This window comes from Ursus americanus, chromosome 10, assembly GCF_024610735.1.
Source record: "Ursus americanus isolate L20-20 chromosome 10, mUrsAme1.1.p, whole genome shotgun sequence".
NCBI classification, from domain to species: domain Eukaryota; kingdom Metazoa; phylum Chordata; class Mammalia; order Carnivora; family Ursidae; genus Ursus; species Ursus americanus.
In genome coordinates, this window is record NC_142136.1 from 35,550,496 (window position 1) to 35,577,858 (window position 27,363).

At 33.6% G+C, this 27,363-nt stretch overlaps 1 protein-coding gene across 1 annotated transcript in view; it reads left to right on the top strand.

Moving 5' to 3' along the window:
* KLHL1 (kelch like family member 1) overlaps window positions 1-27,363 on the top strand; it is a 231,920-nt gene that overhangs the window by 23,694 nt on the left and 180,863 nt on the right. Inside the window, exon 3 of the mRNA XM_045811015.2 lies at window positions 12,204-12,400. Within this exon, the coding sequence (XP_045666971.1) occupies window positions 12,204-12,400 (197 nt within the window). The remainder of the gene's footprint in view (window positions 1-12,203; window positions 12,401-27,363) is intronic.

The following is a 27,363-nucleotide window of genomic DNA, read 5'->3' on the forward strand; positions in this document are numbered from 1 at the left end:
GGAGGTATGGGAACATATGGAAATTTTCTTTTTGGTACGTGTCTGGGTATAAGTAACTTATTGTTTACCTAGGGTTTATGGATATTTTGAGGGGGGTCACCTAATGGGCCTATTTGTATTCAGCCCTGAGGTCACAGTGGACCCTGTAACTCAGTTTCCATTGTTCAAGTTGGTTGCCTAAAAGCGGCCTCTAGTGATCAAAGTTAACATCAACATTGATAAATCATGTTGAGAGTGTGGGATGTGGGAAAGACGTTAGGGTTCGGAGCTAATGGCCAGAAAGAATTCTTGAGACTTCTTTGGTGCAAAAAGGTGATTTTATTAAAGCACGGGGACAGGACCCGTGGGCAGAAAGAGCAGTACTGGGGTCATGAAGAGTGGCCCATTATATACTTTCAAGTTGGGAGGGGGTTAGGAATAGCTTAAGTCTCTAAGGAATTCTGGAAGCAAAGTTTTCAGGACCTTGAGGGGGCTAGCTGTTGTTGGGAAAGGGTCATTTAGTACCATATAATAAAACCTTAGTCATGAGACCCTTCAGATGTATATCAGTGGGCCATATGCTTGGGGGATGATTGCCAATAGTATCTTGGGGGGGGGTGGAGATAAAGGAAGTTTCCAAAAGAATTTTTATATGTTAAAGTGGGCTTACAGAATCTTGCAGGTGGGAAGGTGAGGCTAGGATTGCCTTTTGCCCTTAGCAATGTGTCAACATCAAGGCAGTTGAGTTCCTAGAGGAAGGTCACTCTGCCTGTTTCAAGGACTTGTCAATGGGCTATAGGTAGTAAGGAAATCTAAAAATTTTTCTTTTGCCTTTGTTTCCCACATCAGTATGTACTCTTGATATGATGTGCTGAGACCAAAACCCATATCCCAGTGTAATCATTATTAGAGGAATCCCAATTGAGGGACATCCTACAAAATACTTAACCAGAACTCCTCAAAATTGTCAGTCATCAAAAGCAAGGAAAGTCTGAGAAATTGTCACAACCAGAGGATCCTAAGGAGACAAAATGACTAAATGAACTATGGTATCCTGCATGGGATCCTGAAACAGGAAAAGGGCAATAGATAAAAACTCTAAGTAAATGAGAGTAAAGTATGGATTTAATTAATAATTATAGAACAGTATTTATCAATTAAATACTGTTAAATATAATAATTAAATTTTAATTATTTAATTATTTATTAATTAAATAATTAATTAATTCATTAATTAAACATATGTATCATACTAATGTAAAATGCTTATAACTAGGGAAATGGGTATATATTATATGAGAAGCCTCAGTACTATCTGTACAAGTTTTCTGTAAATTTAAAGTATTTTAAGAAAAAAGTTTATTTTTAAAAAATTTCTATGTACTTACATATTAATTTTTAATTTTGTTTCAATTCTAGTGGGGTAATGATATTATTTCTTTCTTTCCATTGATGAAAGAGATAAATAGATGATGGATCGATGGATAGATAGATAGATAATTTAATTTACACTATGGATTTTATAGGCAATTTTTGTACCTATCTACTAAAATGCATTCTTTTTTTAATGTAACTGATTTTATAGATAAAATATGGTTATACAGCCCAGTTGGTAACCCACTTTTCCATTAAAAATACAATAGCATAAATTCACATTCTTCTATAATCTTCACTTTTTCCTCCCCATTCTCTTTTGCATACTTTCATTCCAGTACGGTATAAATTTAAGTTTATTCTTTTCTGGAAAATCACTTTAAATCTACTGATACATCTTGGGAGTACTCAGTAGCTTTAGCATTTACTTACAGTGAGACTATACATACGCATAGCACGCATTCGGAGGTACTCTGTTCAAAAAGCATTCCCTTCCTATTCCCAAAGTTGATTCTAATTCTATCAATCTAATTCATATAGGGTCAAAGTCAAATATTAGGGTTTTAGCCTATTGATAATGATTGAGGTAAGCATGGTCGTGTGATACAATTTTTGTCAAGGCAACATGGAAGAAAGATTTCTGGGAAACTTAGTAAAGATTTCTGCACTGGTTCAAGAGAGACATGCAGAAAGGAATACTTTCCCTTTCAGTGGTGTTTTCCTGTCCAAATCCAAAGCTTGAAACTATGGCAACTGTGAGGGAAACAACAAGGCACTTGAATAAAATGGTTGCTTTCTGATGATGTGTTGAGCCTTTCAATTAATTTTTTCTGGAGACGACCTTACTCTGCACTTGTCAAAAGAGATTATAACTATTTCCTTATTATTTAAGAAAATTTTCTCAGGGCTTTCTGTTACTATAGTCACAGGCTCCTTAGGTCCAAAGTTTCATGTAGGTATCAGATATTTTCAAGCTAACTTTCTATGGCACCCAAAGTGAAAATGTGTGGACTTCCCTTGTTCATATACCTAAAGCCGTTTGTGAACATTATGCCTTAAAAATTAACTTAGAGTGAATGTGTAGAATTATTATTTTTTCATTAACAGTATTCATGTCTTCTTTTTAGGTTCAATTTTCAGTCAAATATTTGGCAAATTTTTGCCTTTTTACCATATAAGACTGTCACAGAAATAGCTAGGTTTATATATATATATATAGAGAGAGAGAGAGAGAGAGAGAGAGCGCTAGGTTTATATATATAAAGAAAAATATCATGCATGAGGTGGCTCAATTTGTGTGCACTCAAGCTCAACACTCACTAATATTCCATTCATGCCTTCTGACTTTTACAAGTGGTCTTTTCATTGGATATATTTCAAGTTGAACAAAATAGAATATTTTAACTCTTTGAAACAAACAATGTTTATTATATCTTCCAAATTTGCCTCCAGAGTTGCCATAAGTAACTTGAAAAATTTAGTCTATAGATAACCAGTGAAAATTCAAAAATTTTTCTCCTTTTCCCTTTTTTTTACAGAAAAGGAAGGAGAAGTGCCTTATAAATTATGATCTAAATTATGAAATATAATGCTAGATCCAGTACTTGAATTTGGACTATGTGTTTTTACAAACAAATAACTTACATATTCTCTGGCTTATTACACTGACTTAACATGTCTGAATCACTTTGCAAATGTTGATCTGGGAAGGTAAAGATACTGACATACGCACACACCCACACACCATTTTACGTGTTAGGTTTACATTTATAAGATTATTTTAACAATATGTTGATCAAGTACAGTGGTAATAGCATGTATGAAATTGCCATAACTATAATATGTTCTATATATTGTAAACTCTAAGAAAAACACATAGTACACAATTTCTCTAAATTATAATATACTATCTTTGTGCTTTTTTAGTGAAGTTTGAATTAAAGCCCTCAGAAAATATAGGTGCTAGTCTGCCCAACTCATCTTTGCTGACATTTAAGTATTCTTTTTAAAAGCTTTATTGATGAATAATTGATATACAATAAATTGCATATATATATATATAAGGTGTACAATTTGAATTTTTGACATATGTATACCCCCATAAAACCCTTACCAGAATCAGAGTAATGAATATATTCATCTCCTACTTTTCTTATCCATCTTGTTGCCCCTTCTTGCCCCTACTCGATACTCAGGTACTGATGATCTGATTTATGTCGTAATTGTCTAAATGTTTAAGAATTTTAATTAAGTTGGGTCATAAGGTTTATTTATTTATTTTTTGTCTGGTTTATTTTGCTCAGCATAATTATTTTGCACTCAGCATACTTAACCATGATATTGCATATATCAATAGTTCTTTCCTTTTTACGAGTAGTATTTCATTTTAGCCCCCCTTATTTGCAGTTCTATTTTCAACAGTTTCAGCTATCCAAGCAGACGATCCTCCTGACATATTGTCAGAAGGTCAGCAGTAAGGTCATGTTAGGTCACAATGCCTACCTCATTCACCTCACTTCATCTCATCACATAGGCATTTTATCATCTTACATCATCATATAAAGAAAGGTGAATACAGTACAATAAATTATTTTAAGAGAGAGACCACATTCACACAACCTTTATTACAGTATATGATTATAACTGTTCTATTTATTATTGATTATTTTGTTAATCTCTTACTGTGCCTTGTTTATACATTAAACTTATCATAGGTATGTATGTATAGGAAAAAACAGTATATATAGGGTTAAGTACTATCCATGCTTTCAGGCATCCCCTGGAGATCTTGGAACATATCTCCTACAGATGAAGGGAACCACTGTACTACAATTTGTTCATCCACTCACTTGTTAATGAACATTTGGGTTGTTTCCAGTGTTTGGCTATTACAAAATAAATCTACTATAAACATTCATATACTAGGCTTTATATCAACATATTGTTTTATTTTTCTTGGGTTAATACTTAGAGTGAAATGGCTGAGTCATTTGAGAGGTGAAATTATAAAACCGTTTTCCAAAATGGATATACCATTTCACATTTCCACCAGGAGTGCTAAGGCACGTGTAGTGGTATTTCATCGTGCTTTTAGCTTCCATTCTCCTAAACGTTAATAATGTTGACCATTTTTCATCCATGTATCTTCTTTTATGGAACATCTGTTTAGATCATTTGCCCATTAAATTTGTTTTTCTTGTTATTGAGTGTGAGAGTTCTTTATGTATTCTGGACGCAAGTACTTTATCAGACTTATGATTTTGCAAACTTTTTCCCCCAGTCTGGTTCATCTTTTTCTTCCTTTAATATTATCCCTTGCAGTCATTTTTATAAAGTCCAATTTAGCAATTTTCTTCTTGTGGATTATGTTTTTGATGTTTTATCTAGGAAATATTTAACTTAATGTCACAAAAATGTTCTGTTTTCTTATAGAAGATTTATAGTTTTAGTTTTTACATTTAGGACTATGATCCATTTTGAGTAATCTTTCTTTCATTAGCCCATCACATTTATTATTTTGTGTTCTAGAAGTTAGATGCATAACAGTCATTTGAGCCCAACCTTTTTGCTCCCAAATCTAATGTCTTAAAACAACCACCGTTTATTTAGTTTATAAGTTTGTGGCTTACCAATTAGCTGGACTTGGCTGAGAATTTTTTCTGGTGTTTTGGAACAAAGCTCAATCATGTATTGGTGCTCAGTTGTCCATCAGCAATATAACCATCTACCAACAGGGCATCAGACTGACGAAACAGGCTTGCCCAGGCTGAATGACATGGTGGTAGAAAGGTCTCAAACACAACAAGGGAAATGCTTCTCGTAGCTCTGCTTGCCTTATGCTTTCTAATTTTTCCTTTGTCCATGGTATTTCCCATGGTATAAGAGTATTACCAAAGGGCAAAGATATAAAGAAAGGAATGACTTATGGCCATATTTGCATTTTACCAGACCTGCTCTATCTTAGCTGAAAGTCCTCTTTTGTACCCACTGCCCTCAATTTGGACACAAATATGTTCCTCTAGAAGGGCATCTAAGTCTGCTTTCCAAAACTTGACTCAGGTTCTAACCAACAAGGATGTCAATCTGACATCATACTTAACCTCTCCAAATTGTAGTCATGTGTAATGTTAAGTGCAAAGGGACATACGATTTACCATATTTATTATACAGCATTTCAAACTGATAAAAGTTACTGAGACTGCTTTAATGGGCAGCTGTGTCTCTTTCTTCTAGCTTAAGGAATAAAATATTATGAATAAAATCAAAACTTTTTGTCGTGATGGACACATTTCTCCCTTATGAAGAGATATGATCACTATCCTGATTTTGGGATTAATCATTCCCACACATGGCTCTATATAGTGCATATATATCCTATCTTTATATTTCCACCTGCACAAAATTGTTCTGTCAATATATATATAAACTGCAAACTACTCCATGTATATCTGTACAAGCATCTCTTTTCCCTAAACTTCATTGTTGCTGGATTAGTCCGTGTTGATGATGTAGAGCCGGTGCATTGAGCACTAGATGGTTGCTGTTGTAGCCTATTTGATTTATGAGTATACTGTGCTTCATGGGATGCTCTGTTGATGGAAATTGTTGTGCAGTGTGATTATACATAATGTATATCTGTAATTTTAAAAACGAGCAGTTTTTTACTTGTTGAATTAATTAGAACTAGATATTCTGTTATTATTAATGTATTCGTCATCACATTTTCAGATAAAATCAATCTCCTGTATAAACATAGATTACAATAATGAGTAGATACCTAGAAAGTCATTGTAAAACCCAAGGTCACACAGATTATCTCCAGATATTTTATAGTTTTACATTTTACATTAAGGTTTATGATTCACTTTGAATTAATTTTTGTAAAAGGTGTGAGGCAGGGTCTAAATTAAACATTTTGCCATCAGAAAGCCCATTGTTCCACTACCATTAGTTAAAGAGGTTAAGTTTCTTCATTGAATTACCATTTTGAGTAAGTTTTATAAATTGTGTTGGGTATGGATTAAGATACAAGTTCTTGCACATGGGTGTCTGATTGTATCAGCACCATTTCTTCAAAGACTATCCTTTCTCAATTAAGTTGTCTACTGCCTTTGCCGAAACTAGTTATTTATGTATGAGTGGTTCTAATTCTGGAGTCTGTTTTTTTTTTCCATTGATCTGTCTATATTTAGACAAGTCCCAATCAGTTTTAATTATTGTAGCCTTGTAGTAAGTCTTAAAATCTGGTAACATTATTACTTTGTTCTTTTTCAAAATCATTTGGTTATTCTAGGCCATTGCATTTGCATGTGAATTTTAGAATCAGTTCTGTAATTTCTACAAAAAGTCTACAGGGATTTTGAATATGATTATAATAAATCTATAGGTTAATTTGGGGTGAATTGAAATGTTAACAGTGTTATATTTTCCAGCCCATAGGCACGGTATATCTTCAACTTCACCTACCACTCCAGCAATTCTAATTAGAATGCTGTGGTGGGATATCCCAAGACTATCCCCCCAGCTTCAGTGATCTACTGGGATGGCTCATAGGACTCAGCACATAGTCATACCAATGTTTATGATTTGTTATGGCAAAAGGATTCAGTGCACAGTCAGGGAAGGGAAATGGGTGAAGCCCCAAGGAAACAAGGCACAAGCTTCCCAAAGCTCCATTCCAAGTGGAATCACATGGGGCATACTTCATGCCCTCTTCAGTGAGATGTGACAAAGCATGTGAATAGTTGCCAACCAAGGAGATTCATTAGAGATTCAGTGCCCTGGGTTTTTATGGAGGTCTGATCACATAGGCAGCCTCTGCTTAGCATGTGCCAACATTCAAGACTCCCAGAAGGAAAGGAGGTGTTCAGCATAAGCCATATTGTTTATACAAACGCTTTAGGTACAATGAGCCATTTGTATTAGTTAATGGTGGGAACCCCTTTGAAATCTAAGGTTTCAGACACCAGTCAAGAGCAAATCTTGCAAGCAAGCCTCTTCAAAAATAGTAGGTCAGGGCTACTGTGTGATTTTTTTTTTTCTGCATAATTGCTATTGAAAATAATTACTTAATCAGGGCACCCGGCCCAGTTGGTTAAGCATCTGCCTTAGGCTCAGGTCATGATCCCAGGGTCCTGGGATCTAGTCCCACATCAGGCTCCCTGCTCTGCAGGGAGTCTGCTTCTCCCTCTCCGTCTGTGCCTCCCCTCTGCTCGTGCTCTCTCTCTCTCTCTCAAATAAATAAATAAATAAATAATCTTTTTAAAAAAGAAAACAATTAGTTAAAATTAAAGGAAGTTATTTTCCCAATGTTCTGAAATCAAAATAAAATAAAATGGAAGCCATACCAGCTACATTTATCTCTTTTATTTGATTTTCACAGGACCCATGCTAGGAAGCATATAGCCATCTTCTTGGCAATCTTACTGAAAGTTTTAGGTAAAATTCCTCTGAAGGTCTGAAATCATGACAATATTTTAAAAGATATAAATGTTATCGAAAGTTGTTATGCATATGATCAATTATAAATAACAAAAGAGTTTAATGTATTCATGTTATCTCCTTTATATTTCATATTTTTATTCTTTTAAGTTTAGGTACACATTTCATAAATCATTTAAAATCTATAAAATATAGGTTAACATAACCTGTAGAATACTTTATTCTGGTGCTTACTATAATATTCATAAACATTAAAATATATATCAATAGCTGCACTGACATAATTTATCTTAAAATCATTCAAGGTGTGTGAATGTTTCAACTTCAGATGACTATCTTGTTTGACATTATTATTGAATGATAATATGAAATATAAACACCTCCAAGAATTGTATTGGCAAATGTCTCCTCTGCTGAATTGACCTAAGATACTCAATGTTCTACTAGTTGATAATATCTGAATAATTGGATCCTTGTGCATTTACCAAAATCTTGTAAGCATAAAAATAACTATTTTAATTTTTATTATTGATAATGCCCTCTTTTATATTAAAATTAAACTTTAGGTAGCTAATTTAATTGAAATTAATACATAATAAAAAAGTATTTTAATTTTGTTCTCATACACTGTTCCTTTCAATTTATTGTTTCCCCTTTACCTACTTTTTTCTTCATTAAATCCCTTGCTACACTTGGAAGCATGCTTTAGATTCCTTTGCTGTCTTATTCTTTCTTCTTTTTTTTTTTTTATTGTATTTTATTTATTCATTTATTTGACGGAGACAGCCAGCGAGAGAGGGAACACAAGCAGGGGGAGTGGGAGAGGAAGAAGCAGGCTTCTAGCAGAGAAGCCTGATGTGGGGATCGATCCCAGAACACTGGGATCACGCCCTGAGTCAAAGGCAGATGCTTAAGGACTGCACCACCCAGGCTCCCCTCCTTTGCTGTCTTATTCTATCAGTAACACTCATAAATAAAATACAGTACTCTTTAACTATTAAACATGTTAAGTTGTAGGTGAAATATCATGCTTGAAAGCAAAGTTACTTTCACCCAACAGATTACTAATTATAAAGGAAAAAAATTCTTTAAAATGAAGAAGTCTAGTAGACATTGTCTTAAACAGGGTACCAAACTTAACATCATCAACCATGAGACATACTCACATCATGAACTCCCTGTATGAGCCACTGAAAAGGGTACCATATCACCTATATGGTGTCCCTGCCAAAAAAGTTTTCAGCTAAATTAATCATGGGGACATAATATGACTAACCCAACCTGGGGAATTCTACAAAACAACTAGTCTGGACTCTTCACTAATATAAATGTCATGAATGACAAAATTGCTGGGAAACAGTTATAAATTAAAGGAGACAAAAGGGACATAACAAGTAAATATAATATGAGTCTTGATTAGATCCTGAATTTAAAAATAAAACCTATGAAGCATATTATTTGGACATTTGGGGAAATTGACATCATAGCAAATACTATTTTATCAATTTCATAAGTGTAAATATTATATTGTAGCTATGTAGGAGAACACCTTTGTTCTTAGAGGCACATGCCAAAGTATTTAGGGGTGAAATAGAATGGTTGGAATAATCCAATAATTCAGCAGCTATAGTATAAACACATACAAGCGGAAAAATGTGGCAAAATGTTAACACTTGGTGAAGCAAGGTAAAGAGTAAATGGGTGTTTATTGTGCTATCCTGCAAATTACTATAGGTTAAAAAAATCCAGAATAGAAACTTTGGCGTAGAAAAAAATAAAGGCACTCTGTTTATAAGGATCTTTCTTAATAAATATTCAGTCCTTGAAAGATGAATTTTTGAAACTAGACAACTTTCCTAAGTTGTCTGTAGAAACACTACTGATGAAAAACAGAAAAATCTGAAAAAAATTATAGTAGCATTATAAAGTTAGAAAATATATTCCAACTAGCAAGGATACACTCTTAAATTTCAATTAGATAATAGCATATTAATAATGAAAGTTGATCAATTATTTTTTTCTTATAGTTTTACATTTGAGTTTCAAATTTTGTGTAGCCTGTCTTCCAAACACACCAGTGAATTAAAATATCCCTTTTATATAGGGACTGATCACCATCATTGAATATTAGAGGCTGCAGTTTAGGAAAATAAAACATTATTTGCTCAGAAAGATATCTAAAGTTCTCAAAATTTCGCTATTAAATGGAGAACACAGATACTTATTTTGGGGTAATAATAATTAAAACTGAATGTGGTGGGGGCACCTGGGTGGCTCAGTCAGTTAAGCATCTGCCTTGGGCTCAGGTCATGATCCCAGGGTCCTGGGATTGAGCCCCAGGTCAGGCTTCCTCTCAGTGGGAAGCCTGTTTCTCCTTCTCCCCACTCATGGCTCATGTTCTCTCTCTCTCAAATAAATAAAGAAAATCTTTAAAAAATTAAAAAATCCTGAATGTGGTAAAGTTATACAAAGACAGAACAGTAAAATAAAATGAATCCATGAGCAAAGAAAAAGAATGACATTATTAAAACTCAGGAATAAAAATTGATGTTTATGAATTAATTAAAAATTCTGTGAAATGAATAATTCCCCTATTAAAAGTTATTTAAATTTTTAGTAAGTCGAGTTAAACAGTATATAAGATATAGGGAAAAAGTATGAATTTAAAGGTAGATATGAAAGTACAAATTTTAGTATAAATAATTCTCATGGAGAGAACTTCTAGAAGTAAAAATATTTCTAAAGTTTAACATATCAGGTTTAAGCAAAATGTTAAATATACTGGAGAGAGAATTAGTGAATGGAATACTAAAGAAATTATAGATATGGAGGAGAGAATGATTTGATCTAATACATAGCCCTTGATAATAGTCTCTAAGAGAAAATTAAAGAAGCAAAGGTAAGGAGGGGGAATCATTTCAATAAAAATAGTCAATACTTTTCCAGAATTTTCATATTTAGCAAGGACAATAATTTCTGAGCAAAGCTAATAAAAATAAATTTTCAAAAAACTCATGTCCATTATTATTACTCTATATTATGCATTAATAAGACCCAAAAGAGTTGATTCTCTGAAATGATTAAACAATCCACTGAGTAATAGGTTAATTTAACAAAATAAGGATGACAGAAGGCAAAAATAAACAATCCATGGTATGAAAAATTTCCAATAATATTAGGTACACATTAATTAAAATAAAGTTAAAAAATGTACAATTTAGAGTAGATTGGGCTGTAAGAATCAATAGAACCAATAAACCAATAAAGCTAAAAATATATTTGAGTACTGTAGTTTATTACTTAAGCATTATGAGTTTAAATATTGAGTATTATTATTTGAAACCAGTAGTTCTTGGTGTAGATGCAGGTACCCAGGCTCCTTACTCCTGGTGCATCCTCCATCCACCAGGGTTTTATGTCATCTTTACCTTGCTGGTAGAAGACAAAGAAAGCTTGGTTGAAGTACACTCATGTCATAGATGCCTTGGTGTGGTAGTAACACACATCCCTCTACTCATAGTCCACTGACATGTGTCATGATGTTAACATGTGGCCTGGCCCTGTGCTCTGGAAAATGAGTGAAGCTATTTCTAGTGAAGAGTAGCAGTCTGTGCCACAAAAATCAAGATGGAAGAAGCCATTTGTATGACTTAGAAATATTCACTCACTACTGAGTGACACATAGAAAATCTGAATGGGGAATAAACCTAGTAAAGATGTGTTGACTTGCTAAATAAAAGCCAACCCCAAATAGTGAAGCCAGGAAGGCTTCACAGGAATGTTTTACAAACATTACAGAAGTAGCCCCATTCATTAATAAATTATTTCAGTAGTTAGATAAATCTAAGAGGAAGCACTAAAAGAGCTCATTTTTTTAGGTTAACTGACAAAAAAAATTATAGAAAATTATAATCATGGGTACAGTGAGTTAAATACAATATTAGCAATCTACAACGCATGCATTATATATATATATATGCATGTATTATATATATATAATTATCTATATACATATATTCATTATCCACACATAGGTGCTTCATATTAATATACACATGAATGCAATGTCAGGAATTTCGTGAATCTTTGCTCTCCAAAGTTTGTAGACATGTTTTGTGAAACTTACTTGTTACTCTATTTTTTTTTCTTAATTCACAACAAAAGGAACAACCAACATTTCTGGCTGAAGTGAACACAGCTATTTAGTACGTCCTAGATGATTTTGAACATTGCATAAAGTAAGAAATGCAAGATACTTAAAACAGTAGTTGGCCTTTAGTGAGTTATATTTATCTTGGTTATGGGTCTAGGTTCAGGTCATTTCTAGCAGATTGGCCTAATGTTTTGAATAGTACAGTGTGGTACATGGTTTAAACAGAGTTTCATAATTCTCCTGACCTACTGTTTAGGTTGCTTGGAATTAAAGGAAGACACCATCGAAAACCTGCTTGCTGCAGCGTGCCTTCTTCAGCTTCCACAAGTAGTGGACGTGTGCTGCCACTTTCTCATGAAGCTGTTGCACCCATCCAACTGTTTGGGGATCCGAGCCTTCGCAGATGCTCAAGGGTGCATTGAGTTAATGAAGGTAGCCCATAGCTACACAATGGTAAGGAGATTTAATATTTTAATCAGAGAGACAGAAATGTATGATCAGAGGTTAATACGATGACTCTCATTGCGTCGAATGACTTCTTTCTGTTTAAAATGAATTCTGCAAGCTTGGCACATTTCTGGTATGGGGCACAATGTAGTATTACAGTATTTTATAATAGCAAAGTGAAAAAAAAGCAAAGCCTGTTCATAATGGACTTTATATCTACATTGCCTATAAATTGTAAACAAAGCCATAAAGCAATTATAGACTGCTTAATATTTTAGAAGTTGTTTAAATGAATCTTTCTTATTGCTCCTGGGGTATCTATCTTTTTATATCTACTTCCACAGCTGCCATTTTTTTTTCCTTTTCTTTCTAGTAAAGAGCTACCAGTCTGTGCCACAAAAAAAACTTTTCTTTTACCTTTTTTCTTACAACCTTTTTACTATGGAATAAGTTGTATTGACCAAAGTTCAATGTTGAAGTCTTATCCACAATGTGTTAGTATGTGGAGATGGGGGCTTTTTGTCATAATTAGGTTAGGATGAGGTCTTGAGAGTGGGTCCCTCATGATGAGATTAGTGCCCTTATAAGGAGAGACACCAGACAGTTTGCCTCTTCTCTCTTTCCACCTTGTGAGGACACAGTATGCAGGTGGCCATCTGCAAGCCCGGAAGAGAGCCTTCTCCAGGGACCCCATCAGTCTACCCCTTCATCGTAGACTTCCCAATCTCTGAGCTCCCCGATACATTTTCATCGTAGCACATTATGTTTGGTATGGCTTTGCCTATATGATTTGTGGAAGAAAAAATCATACTTAAAGTATATATTATAAAGTATTTATTGGTAGAGTAAATATTGGATTTCAGAATTCCTGGTAACTTCTATAGTTAGTGAAAATATTTAGATGTATAAAACAACCAATCTACATTTTTTTTTTATAACTGACTTTCTGTACCATTTTAATGATGGGCTTAAATGTAGTGAATATCACTTGGTAAATACTCCAAAAATAATTTAAACCTATTTATATTTTTCTCTTTGATTTTTTTCTATATATAAATAAGTATTTTAACAGCTTTATAGAAATACCAAAAATCATTTGAATTGCAAACTTTAAATGTGTGGACTTTGTGGTATGGGATTTTTTAATGTTATTTCCTTTCTAGAATAGAATAATCAGTTATAACAATTCATACAATATTTCATACCCTAGAAATAATCATCCCAAAGGCACTGAATCTAATTTCTGGCATATAGTAAGCCCTATATAAAATGTTAGCCATTTTTCTTATCTTCATTATTAATGTGATTAATGATTTGATTGTTATTATTGAAACAACCAATTGCAATATATAGAACTTTCCCTTTCCAACTCAAGGGAAGAATTTATGAGATAAATCTCATTAAGCTTTGTAGTTGTTACTTATTAAAAAGCTCTTATTTTAAGATTCAACATCTTTTCAAATTACTAATGACTGTCAGCCGTTTAAAAGTCTTCTAATTGTTATTCTTATACAGAATTTCAATATTATTTTATTTTTCTTCTTTAATCCTTTAAGCTGATTAGTAAGTTAAATGAACATACACAAATAAAAGGAGGGAGATACATGCTTTGTAATTCTATTGTCGAATTTTTCCTTTGAAATATTCTATGACAGGGTATAGTACTGCTACTGAAATTATATGAACCATGTAAAATCAATGTAAACAAATACTTCATCAACCAAAATATCAAAGTCCAACTGCAGTCATTTAATTATGCACATTTCATTACAGTTAGGAGTTCCTGGCTTAGCTAAGCCAAAGAACAATATGCCTTCATATCCAGAGGGATAATGGTCCCTTCTGGTCTAGTTTGAAATTATTAATTTAGTAATAAAGATGTTTTTCTTGCAGCTGCTTGGACTGCTCTGCAATTTATCACACAATAATAACGATATTTTTTCTTTAGACATTTTAAAATGTATATTCTATAGTAAAATATATTTAAAACTGAAATATAGAAGAGTTCTAGTTAATATACTTAACATTCTAAACAACTGTATTTTAATTTATTCTTGAGACTATGAATGGATTATGCATTGTGTCATATCTGTTGAAATTTAAATGATTTCAAATTCTTTTGGAAACACAAAGCTCCAATATTCTCCAAATGCTCGTAGGTTACCATTTTAGTGAAGAAAATTTACTGACCAGTTATCTTCCTACATCACTATTTTCTCTCAGTTCTAACATTTTAAAGTGCTTTGCATCTGATATTATAATTTCTCACCACATCTTTGATTCTGATCCTTATTTAATCATACATGTGTCCTCATCTAATCTATTCGATCTGTGCTTTGAGAGCAAACATATTATCAGGGTTTTTTTTTTTTCTTTTTAACTGCTTTAATATAGCAAATCATCCCAGGTTTCCTGGTACATCTGGGACTAAATTCTTTATTGGCTCACAATATTATTTATTTGTTTATTTTATAAGTAACATTTATTTTTTTTCCTAATTTTCAGTTTCCTTGTGAAAATGTTTAGATATGAACTTGACCTTGAATGGCCAGATCTTACCTTGCTGGCTACCTGCCTTTGCTATTTACATCCTTTGCTAACTTTTCTTTGGAAATTTCACCCAGTTATTTGGCTTCAGCTATTGATTTTGTGTGGATGATTCCAAAATCTATTCAGGAAGGTGACCCAACTTGGCAGTGGTTCATGTGCAAAATACTGGAAAATTTTGAATGCAAGCTCAGTATTAGGCAGACGTGTGAAACTAATTCTAAAACATTAATTTAAACTTTGGCTACATGAATATGCAGAGAGCAACAAAATAATTGAAGGAAATAGTCCCCCTCTATTATTAGTCAGAGTTCATTATGAGACCTGCGCTTAACTTTGGACATCATATTTTAAAAGCATTAGAGAGCGACAAATAGAAACAGATAGCAAGAAGAGTAAATATTTTATAATCATGTCATATGAAGGGATGTTGAAAGACATTTGGGTGTCTGTAGCTCAATAATATTACGGCATGAAAATAGCCATCTTCACATATTTGTTAGAATAGACTTGTGTCTGAAACAGTATTGTATAAATATTTCTCATTCTGTTTTTCATTTTAGTAGTAACCTTCTGTTCAAAATAAATGTTATATGAAAGAATAATATTAAAGTTGATTTGTTTTTGTGAAGATGAATGGAAAGTCCAGAAATCTACTTCAGTCGTCTGATCTTTCTTTCTCTGTTGGGTTGTCTATTTCCACTAATCATCACTGCCACTTCCCTCCAAGGTCATCTGGCATTTTAAGGAGACTCCTGGAACTGCATTTCCCAGAAGTAGTCTCTCCATTTGGTTCTGGGTTAGAGTTTGCCAGTAACAGGCATCCATGTAGGGGATGGAAGGTGGAAGAGGTAGGTAGAAAGTACAACTTCACAAACAACTGAAAGTAGAAAAGTGGACAAATGGAAAATTGAAATAACTTCTTCACGAGCCTTTGAAAGAGGTATACTTCACTAAACCTTCTGGAGATTCAAACCTTCAAAGAACCTTCTGGAAGTTCTTGAGGAATGGAGTACCTTTGCTGAGTGCTTTTGAGAATAATTCACGTAGAACTGAAGGTTGAGACCATTAACATTAAGTCATCCATGCCTAAGAAGTATCTTAAAACTTTTCATGGAATTCTTTCTCTCCTTTGAAGTCTTAGTATTCCTTTATTTAGGATTATGTGACATCTTCATAAATTTCCTTATATAATTAATTACCTTTTAATATCTTTGTGACTGGTCTTCATGACTCTACTGCATAATCCTTTATGACAGAATAAGTATTCTCTGTGGAAATATATTTTGTCCTGACAAAATATCTAGTACATTTTAATATAATATTTCCTTTGGATAGACTTTTAGGATTGTGACTCTCAGCACTCATGAATTCAGTGATTCAAGAAGATCACACATCATTTTCCTCTTTCTTTTCAAATTCATTTCTTACCATTATTTTCCCTATTCACACAGTTCCAGCCACATCTATCTTACTGCTTTTGACTATACTAAGCATGTCACCTGATGATCTTTGTGTTTGCTCTTTCTTCCCTCTGCCAGAAACACTCCTCTACCAAACATTTATATCCTTTTCTCCTCTGCCTCATTCAGATGTTTGCTCAAATGTCATGTCCACAGAGTTCTCATCTCTGAATGTTTTTTTTAAAGATTTATTTGTTTTAGAGAAAGAGAGAGCAAGAGAGAGAGAGAGAGCAAGGGGAGGGGCAGAGGAAGAAGGAGAGAGAATCTCAAGCAGACTCCCTGCTGAGCACAGAGCCCAACGAGGGCCTTGATCTTATGACCTAAGATCATGACCTGAGTCAAAATCAAGAGCTGGACGCTTAATGGACTGAGCCACCCAGGCGCCCCTCATCTCTGACTATTTTATAGAATGTAGCACTGCCTTCAGAACCCTCTATACCTTACACTGTTTCACATCCTTTAGAGTAGTTATGAGTTTCTGGCTTTATATTTTTTGTTTTGTCATTGTTTTGTTACTTTCTTCTTTACCATTACTATGGTAGCTTCTTGGTAGCATTTTTTTTTTAAACATCTGTACCTTAAGTGCATAGCATTTATTGTTGAGTGAAAGAGTGAGTGGCTGTTGAATACTCTGTTCCAGGAACTATAGTAGGTGGCTCTGGAGATACCATGGTGACCGAAATAGACATAGATTGCCCTTAGAATAAAGACGGATATGTTGAATGCAAATAAGTTGTTACTATAAATGACAATTACATATTTGCATATATATTTGCATATATGTATTTATATGGTAACTGTTATAAAGGACAATAAGATGCTGTGGAAGAGTGAAACAGCCATACTGAGTTGTAAAGGATGAGGCAGAATTCATCCCCTAGAAGAGTTGGCTAAAGAATGTTCATAATGAGCCAATGATCTGAGGTAGGAAGGAGCTTATTCTGTTTAAGGAAATTCAAGTGTGATGGGGTGGTGGGGCAGAAAGGAAGAGAGATGGATGATAAGGCTAGAGATTTAAGCAGAGCCAATTTTCCAAGGTTATCGAGAATTTGTTAAGGATTGAGGTTTTTATATTGTTTATAATGGTATATCATTGAAAGTTTTTTGAGCAAGTAAAAAGCAAGATTTAATTTGAAGACTAGTTGCCAGACTGCCATGAGGAGGAGGCAAGACAAGAGACCAAGAATAAAGGTTGGCACTTCACTAGAGGCCTGTATGTATATCGGGTGAGTTAGAAAGGAAAAGAGAAACTGAGGTAACTCTAACTTCTGCCGTTGTGTATGATAGCAATACTTTTCACTACTGGTGCTGGTGGTATAAAGTTAAGTGTATATAGTATATATCAGGCATTGTTCTAGGTGTTAAATATACTTAATTTAATCCTTTCAAAATCCCTACAAAGTAAGTGTAATGCCCATTCTAAAAATGATAAAACTAAGATTCGGGATGTTCAATAATTTATGGAAGAATAATATCAAGAACATGCTAGAATGGGGATTTAAGCCTAGTGCTGTATTACTACAAATTAGATACTCTATCTAATATGCTAATGATTACACAGTGATTACATTTTATCCATTATATCAAATTAGATTTCTGATGTCCAGAACAGAACACTTCAAAACATAGATTACTTTTGACAAATGGATTTTATAAACCTAAAACATAAATGAGAGCACAGAATTCCACGAACATTTTGTTCCTCGGTTTTTGTTTTTGTTTTGTTTTCATCTCCCTGGTCAGTGCACTCTCCTGTTCTGCCCAGTGCCAGCCGCGTGGCACGCAGCATTTCACCACGTTTATGTGAGAGGCAGAAGCGCGGCAATAGGACTCATCAGAGGCTACCATGTTCGGTGAGTAGCCTTCAAAGGTGGAAGTCTCAGATCTGGAGCATAAAGCCTGCCCGAGTCAGTGTGAGAGTAGCTGCCCTGCCAGTCTGGTACTCTGAAAATCCTGTTCATCATAGGAATTTTTTTTTTATGTGCTTTCTGTTCATGGTTTTGAAAAATCTGCATTTCTTATGGTTTCTAGCTAGCAGCATGCTCTTTTCTATCTTTACCAATAACCCTTCTAATAACCCATAAATTAGAGATTGCTTTGGGAGAATACATGGAATTTAATTTTAAATTGCTTTGTGTTTCTAAGTCATTAAAGCAAAGTTCTTTTCATCCATAGTTTTCTCAGGACTATTATGTGATAAATTAGTATAAAATGTGTGTTGAATGTTATCTTTTTTAATTATTATCCATTACTTCATGTTACTACGTTTCATTATCTTATATACATACATGGTCTGAGGAATGAGTTGAAGTTAATATACGATTGTCCAGTTAAAAAAAAGCAAAATTTGACTTTCAGCATTTCTTTATAAACTAAAGAAATGAAGGTTGAATACAGTGAGTTGCTTGGATGACAACTGCCACCAGAGCTGGATGATTACAAGCAGTAAGGAAGCATGTGGAAGCTTCCCCAGACAGGAACGTCCTATTGTTTTTGTTTTTCTTTACTTCCTCCGTCCCTAAATTAAGCTTACATCGCTTTACAGGCAGTCATCCGTGCTCTAACTCGTAGTCATTGGTACAATTCAGTCTATTGGCTAAGACGAAGTTGATTTGAGTGAAGTTTTAAAAAATTGACTTTTGTGCTTAGTGTCATGTGCAAACAGGATATTCACATTATACTGAATAAACTGATAAAGATGTATAATAAATAGTAATATTATAACACATAATTATTCACTCATGTGATTGCAGCTTGACTACACAGAACTTTGTAATTGTTAGAGCTCATAAAATAACCACAACTAAATATGCATTTATGACAGTTTCAAAGACTAATTAAGCATAATCACAGAGTATGCAATGAAAATTATAAGCTTTCGAAGGGTCCATTTTAGATACAGTCCATTTCTTCTATTCAGATGCTCTTCAAATATGTTTCCTTTTTGGATTTCTATATCCAAACTGAGGATCATTCTATTTTAAGAAACGTATCCTTCCGCTTTCTTAATGTTGATGATGTTGAAGATAATGATAATATTCATCTACTTGAGAAGTATTCTATTCATTTAAAGTTGGTTTCATTTGCATATTTTAGTTTTATTTTCATTTCTCCTACTGAGCTATTTCTAAAACACAAAGAGAGAGCACAAAGCTGTATAAATCAGAACACACGCACAGAATCTACTATTAAAAATGTATTAGGTTTTCTTTGTTGTCCAGCAGTTATAAATGTTTGTGTAGTTACTGTTGCCTTGAGTTGATGCTGTAGCAACAGTGGAACTAACAAAGTATCAAGAAGGAATTAATGTTACAAAATATCCTATAAACACACATAAAAGATTTTCATAGTAATTTGTGAGGAGTCCCCAAGTGTTTAATTATTTCAATCACTTAATCTACAGAATTCCCTTCTGTAACAAGTAATATTACTATATTATTAAAATAGTCACGAAAGGGCTTCTTATATGATGTCAGGAGAAAGGAAAGCCAGAAGTTTTTGGCTATAGCGCCCTTTTCAGTTTGCAAAGCACAAGTTCTTCAACAAATGAAATCAATGATATGCTTTTGATCAAGTGAAAAAAATTCTGATTTTTTTATGCATATGAAAGTTTCACTTTATTATAATAATTTGCACCTCTAGGGGCATCTGGGTGGCTCAGTAGGTTAAGTGTCTGACTTCCATTCGGGTCATGATCTCAGGATTCTAGGGTCAACCACCATGTGGGGCTCCCCATGCAGGGGGGAGTCTGCTTCTCCCTCTCCCTCCCCCTTTGCTGTGCCCCCTGCTCATGCTGTCTGTCTCCCATATAAATAAATAAAATATTTAAAAAATAATTTGTACCTCATGAACTAATGTAAAATATTTATATTTTCTGATGAGGTAATTAATCACATATTATGAAACTAATTTCTTTTTATGCTTCTCTTTTAGATTTTTCTTTTTTTGTCAATTTTCAGTTAAGGACTATACTTGGGCTTAAAGATCTTTAAGAGTAATTTTGTAAAGAGGAATAAAAGGTAGAGGGATAGATTATAGTTCACAAGAAACATGATACATCCATCTTTGCTTGAGGGGAAACTCAGTCTGTCATTTGTATGTGGGCAGAGTTGAGATGGGGCAGATCATTTCCTTAAAGAAATGCTTTTAGAAATGTAAAGTATGAGCACCTGGGTGGTTCAGATAACGTTAGGCTTCTGCCTTTGACTCAGGTCATGGTCCCAGGGTCCTGGGATCAAGCTCTGAGTCTTGCTCCCTGCTCAGCAGAGAGTCTGCTTCTCCCTCTGCCTTTCCCTTGGCTTGTGCTCTCTCTCTCTTACTCACTCTCTCTTTCTCAAATAAATAAATTTTTTAAAAAAGTGTACTTTACAACCAGACAAAATTTAAGGGAAAAAATAACTTCTTATAGATTATCAGATATTTTCGCCTAGACCCCAAGTTACTCTAAATATGTAATACTGTGCACAGAGCTGGGGACGCCTGGGTGACTCAGTCGGTTAAGCCTCTGCTCAGATCATGATCTCAGGGTTCTGGGATGGAGCCTGGAGTCGGGCTCCCTGCTCCGCGGGGAACCTACTTCTCCCTCTTCCACTGCTGCTTCCCCCGTTTGTCTTGCTCTCTTTCAAATATAAATACATAAATCTTTAAAAAATACTATGCACGGAGCTAGATTACATGTTCCACAAGGTAACAAACTGCATCTGACTTGTTCACTTTTGTATTCTTAGTTCTTAATATATAACACATTTCTCATTTTATTTTTTTTAAAGATTTTATTTTAAGCCATATCTTTACCCAATATAGGGCTCAAAATTACGACCCCAAGATCAAGAGTTGCATGCTCTACCAACTAAGCCAGTCAGGCGCCCCACACCTTTCTCATTTTAGGTACATGAATATGATATTTGAAAGAAAGAATGAATAAATAATTTCAAATATTAATAATTTTAAATATGCTGTTATAGATTTTATCAACTTAAATCCAATAAATATTAATAATTTGGAGTGAAATTATTATCCCTATTCCACAATAAGTAAAAATATTTATATTGTTCCCAATTTTACTTTTCATACCTCTTTATTAAAATATATTTGTAAATCATACATACATACAGGATGCATCCATAATCTTGGAAGTTCTTTAGCTTTTTTTTTATCAGTTATTTCAGAACTGCTTAACAGGTAACATATATCCCATATATGATGTGTGTATATTTTTAAGTTTCTAGTGGATTCATTTCATAATCAAGATCTATATTTAATATTTTTGAATATTTATTTTTTATTTTTGAAAGATTTTTATGTATTTTTATTTAGAGATAGAGAGAGAGCATGCAAGCAGGGGGAGGGGCAGAGGAAGAGGTAGAGAGAGAATCCTCAATTAGACTCCCTGCTGAGAGCCCCATGTGGAGCTCCCTCTCACACACAATCCTGAGATCATGACCCGAGCCAAAACCAAGAGTCTGAAGCTCAACCAGCTGAGCCACCCAGACACCCTAATATTTTTGAGTATTTCAAATGAAAGTTGTTTTTATTTAAAATCAGTTTGGGGGAACTTAGGTGGCTAAGTTGGCTAGGCATCTGACTCCTGATTTTGGCTCAGGTCATGATCTCAGGGTCATAAGCCCTGCATCATGCTCTGGCCTGGGTATGGAGCCTGCTTAAGATTCTCTCTCTCCCCCTCTCCATCTGCTCACAATCTCTAAAAAAAATAATAAAAAAATAAAAATCAGTTTTTATTGAAGGTCACTATGCTGTCAAGGAATAAAAATACAAAATAAATATAAATGTTTAGTCCAACACAAAGGACACACACAAAAAAATAGTAGGGCAAATGTATCCTATTTTCATATATGATTGCAGATTATATAAAACAGCACATCATAATTAAAAGTCACTACATAGTAGTAAGCAGAAATCAAAGGTCTGAAGAATGGGATTCAGATTCTGACTTCACTACGTAAATTCAATAAACAGTACACTTTAGGGGGTGGGCTTTATCCCGATAACCACTTATAACTATTCTTTGCTCTTCTTATATAAGGTGATATTTATTTGAGCAACATAAAAAAAATATTTTAATGGTATTAGAGTTACATAATTTATAATCAGTGAAGGGTTTTCTTCGAAATAATGAAGAGTAGACTTTCAAGGCAAAGTGGACTATTTCATCAATACTAAATCTACGCAGATTTATTGAAGACTGAATAAAGTTTCCAACCAGATATTATACTATTATAAACAATTGTTAAAGGCAATTTGCATTTTAATTGGATCTAAAGTTAAAAGAACATGAAGAGATTTCCAAGTATATGGATAGAGATGGAATTCAGCTTCTTCACCAATTTTTTATTCGAAAAGAAAATAAGCTGATTATCAATTATAAAGTAGTGTTTCTATTTTTACTTCTGGTAATGGATAGCAATAAATGAGGATAATTAAATGATGAGACAGAGGAAAACATAAAATGTAGAAGAAGATACTTTTCAAATAAATATATTGCAGTTGAACTAGAAGAAAATTGATGAAGTTATAATTAGGTTTTATTATATATAGTTGCTGATTAAGACATATATGCATAAATTTACATGCACAAATAGACATCTGTATGAACACTGACTGCATATATTAATCCAGAAGAAAGGTTATATTTTAAGTAGTAAACTCTATAACCCTAGTTTACATTGTTTTGAAAATCTACATTTTCCACAAATCATATACATATATACTTATATTATGATCATCATTATCATATTAACTTTTACGTTTTAAACTTTTATAAATTTGACACAAAACTGGAAAAAGCATAAATAAAATATAGAAAAAAATTAGGACATCATCTTCATTATAAAGTTTGTTTTGTCATATGTTCTGACAGATACCACTGTAGGATGCAGTAATACACTTTTCTCCTCTTTGGCAAGTGCATTTTTCTCAATTATTCAGAAGGATTATGGGGAAGGATGTTGTTAAATACTGAAAACTTGAAAATCCCAACTTTTCTCAGAGACCGTAAAGCTTGGTTTTTAAGTAATCAATGATGCGGTATGCATTTGAATGGCATGCTTTCACAGGTAAGAAACCTTTGGTGATTTGTGATGGTTTAGTTGTCAGCAGACCGAAACATCATTTGACTTAGGAAAGAATATTATTTACTAGATCACATAGAATCAAAAGTGAACAGTTGGATGAAGTCACTTGAAATTCATCATAGTAAATTGACACTCTTTTCTTTTATTTTTGAGTCATAAAATGCCCTGAGAATTATTGCTTTATTTTATTTCAGGAAGCCAGAAATAAGAGTGATGTATTCTAGCTTAATGCAAATAAACTTGGTAATAAACATAAGATAAACAACATCAAGATCTATAAACTTCTCTTAGTAAATATATCTTTGGCAGCCTGGACAACAGAGATAGGAATCAATGGAGCCTCAAGTTCCAGGCCAAAATAAAAGGACTTTTCTGGTAGATTAATAGATGAAAAACTTACCAACTCCACGAATCCGCTTGGGTGAACAGAATAACATAAGCCAACCATCAACTCTTCATTCAGTGGTATTCTCCAATATCAAATATTAGTAGAAAATAGGTTTATCTTATTGACCAAAGAGCAAAAAACTTTATCATAATCTACAATGTTCTTTATCTTATTTTTTAAAGCCAATATAATGTATATCAAAGTTAGATTTTGAAAGGTACATAATTCCCTCCAAATATTAGTTTTTGTTGCTACTATTGTTTTAATCTACACTATGATTAATAATAAGATTTTGTACAAATATGATATTAGCATCTCATATTATTAACATTAAATTTTGTAACCTAAATTTTTTTTTAAAGATTTTATTTATTTATTCGACAGAGATAGAGACAGCCAGCGAGAGAGGGAACACAAGCAGGGGGAGTGGGAGAGGAAGAAGCAGGCTCATAGTGGAGGAGCCTGATGTGGGGCTCGATCCCAGAACGCTGGGATCACGCCCTGAGCCGAAGGCAGATGCTACCCAGGCGCCCCTGTAACCTAAAATTTTAATTAATAATATTTTAGAATTTTTTACATTCCTTGAAGCTCATTTTTAAAACAATTTATGAGAGCACAGAACACCATGGAGATTTAAGGAAAAAATGGTCCAAATCTTGGCATGGACATTGCAGAAGTAATTCCAATTAGATAGATAGACTAAACTAGGTAATTTCTTGGACACTTGGGCAGCTCAGTCAATTAAGCAGCTGGGTCTTGATTTCAGCTCAGGTCATGATCTCAGGGTCCTGGGATTGAGCCCTGTTTTGGACTCCAAAATTAGCGGGGAGCCTGCTTCAGGATTCTCTCTCTCACCCCATCTCCCCCCGCCCCCCGCTTGCTCACTTCCTATATATAATAAATAAATAAATCTGAAAGAAAGAAAGAAAGAAAGAAAGAAAGAAAGAAAGAAAGAAAGAAAGAAAGAAAAAGAAAGAAGAAAGAAAAAGAAAGAAAGAAAGAAAGAAACTAGATAATTCTCAAGTTTCTCTTTAAAGCATGGGGTCAAAGTCTAGGCTGCACTCTTTCATTTATTTATTTGCTTGTTTATTTTGTCCAGAATATATTCCCTCCAGTGCTGCTTTGATTTTGGCCAACAATCTCACTTTTTAACTAGTTTGTTTCCAATACCATTATATCCTAATTGCTGAAGGTGTGTGAGATTTCAACACTTCTTGAACACAAAAAGAAGGTAAAGTATAAGAAAAAGAATTCCACTGAAAATTATAAGACTCAGCTTTTTAACTGTTTAATAAAACTGTGTGTCTTTGACCAGTTCACTTGAGATCTCTCTCATTAACTGTAAGATGATGTAGTTTATTTGAGGTCATACTGGTCCCATGTGGTCCCTTGCAGCCTTATGATTTTCCAAATATCTTGTCAAATCTGAAATTCCATGAAATGTAAATGCATTTCTAGATAAGGTGGATAAGTGACATTTTGTCATTAAGTAATAAAACCTTAGTGTCACTACAAGTAGAACATTATCTGGTAACAGTAGGGGATCAACAAATAATTGTGGAAGAATGAGTAAACACTTTACTGCTTCCAAATGTTTATGTTTCATAAAAACATCATTATTGTGGTAATAATTCACCAACTACAATTCACCAATTTAAAGTGTACAACTCAATGCTTTTTAGTATGTTCTCAGAACTGTGCCTCCATCACCGTAATCAGTTTTCAAACAGTTCCATCACTTTATAAAGAAACCTGGTATCTATTAATAGTCACCCTCCCCCTTTGAAATCATGCAGCATGTGGGCTTTTGAGATGGCGTCTTTTGCTTGGTATAATGTTTTCAAGATTCATTCCTGTTATAGCATGTGCTAGTACTTCATTTCTTTTTATTACCAAATAATATTACATCACATTGATAGAAACCCCATTTTGTGTATCTCTTCATCAGTTGATGGACATTTGAGTTGTTTACATTTTGGGGCCATTATGCACAATCCTGCTATGAATATTTGTATACAAGTTTCTGTGTGGACGTAATATTTTCATTTTTTTATATGTAGCCAGGAATGAAGTGATTATATAGTAATTCTATGGTAAAGATTCTGAAGACCTACCAGATTGTTTTTCAGAGTAGCTGCACCCATTTCATATTCCCTACAAGAGTGTCTAAGGTTTGAATTTCTCTATATCCTTGCCAACAATTTTTTATTAACTTTATTCTTGATTACAGTGGTATGAAGTAGTATCTTGTGGTTTTCATTTGCATTTCCCTAATCCTAATGAAATTCAACATCTTTTCATGTACTTATCGGATATTTTTATATCTTCTTTGGACAAATATCTTTTCTGCTCCTTTGCCCATTTTTAATTTTTAATTTGTTTCTTATTGTTGACTTATAAAAGTTCTTTATGTATTAGAGGCTTTCTCTGGGCTTGGCACAAATGGCTTTACATGCATTAGTGAAACATCCCTGTGCGATAGGTAAAACTACTGTTCTCATTTTATAGATGAGAAAACTAAGCTACAAGATTAAATGTCTTGCCCAAAGCTACCCAGTTAATGAATTGTAGCTATTGAACTTTAATATAGAGCACTAGTATTAACCACTATGTATCACTGCCCTGAGTTTTACTTATAAGACCACAATCATTTTATTACTTTATTGAAAAAAAAATTATCCAAAGATGAAGATAACTTTTCAAAAGTGATTTTTAAAAACATGATTGGAGAAAGTACCTATTTTGGCCTTAATTTCAGTTAAATCGTGTGGGATAATTCCATCAATGTAAAACATGAACCATATATGTAAAGTATTTTAAGAAGTATAAAGTGCAAGGCTAATGAAAAGCATCATCACATTTTTATCAACACACCTAGGTTTACTTCTAATCTTAGAAGAACAGGTGTTGCTCCAACTATTCAAGACTAATTTTTCCATTTCTTGATCTCAGCCCTCCTCTATTATTATTATAATTTTTTTCCTGTTAAATACCTTCTTTTATAAATTGTCTTTTTTGTTTTGCACTGATACAATCCAACCAAAATGTTTTTCCCTCTTTTTCCATCACCATCTACTCCGCAGTATAATCTTAAGGTTACTGTAATAATGAATTATGAGAAGGAGATGACTCAGCTTAGTTGGCACTGAGGCCTTTAAATAATGATGGAAGATCAAGTTTGGCTGGAGATAACACTTTGAGGGTTTTTCAGGGTACTTGGGAATTAAGGAATATTTATTTATCCTGTATCCACCTGTTTCTCATTCTTTCTCTCCACTATGCACCTATAACTCAAGACATACTGTCTAATGGAGAATAGGCAGTCTACAAGATAGATCCAGAAAGAAACATAGTAGGATTGTTTGGTCTGGGTTTCATCTGGGATCATCATTCAAAAATACCGTACCTGGAGAGAGAAAGAAAACTTGATGCATGCCAGTACTAAACAAGTTCATAGTGATAAGGTTCCTTTTGATCTAG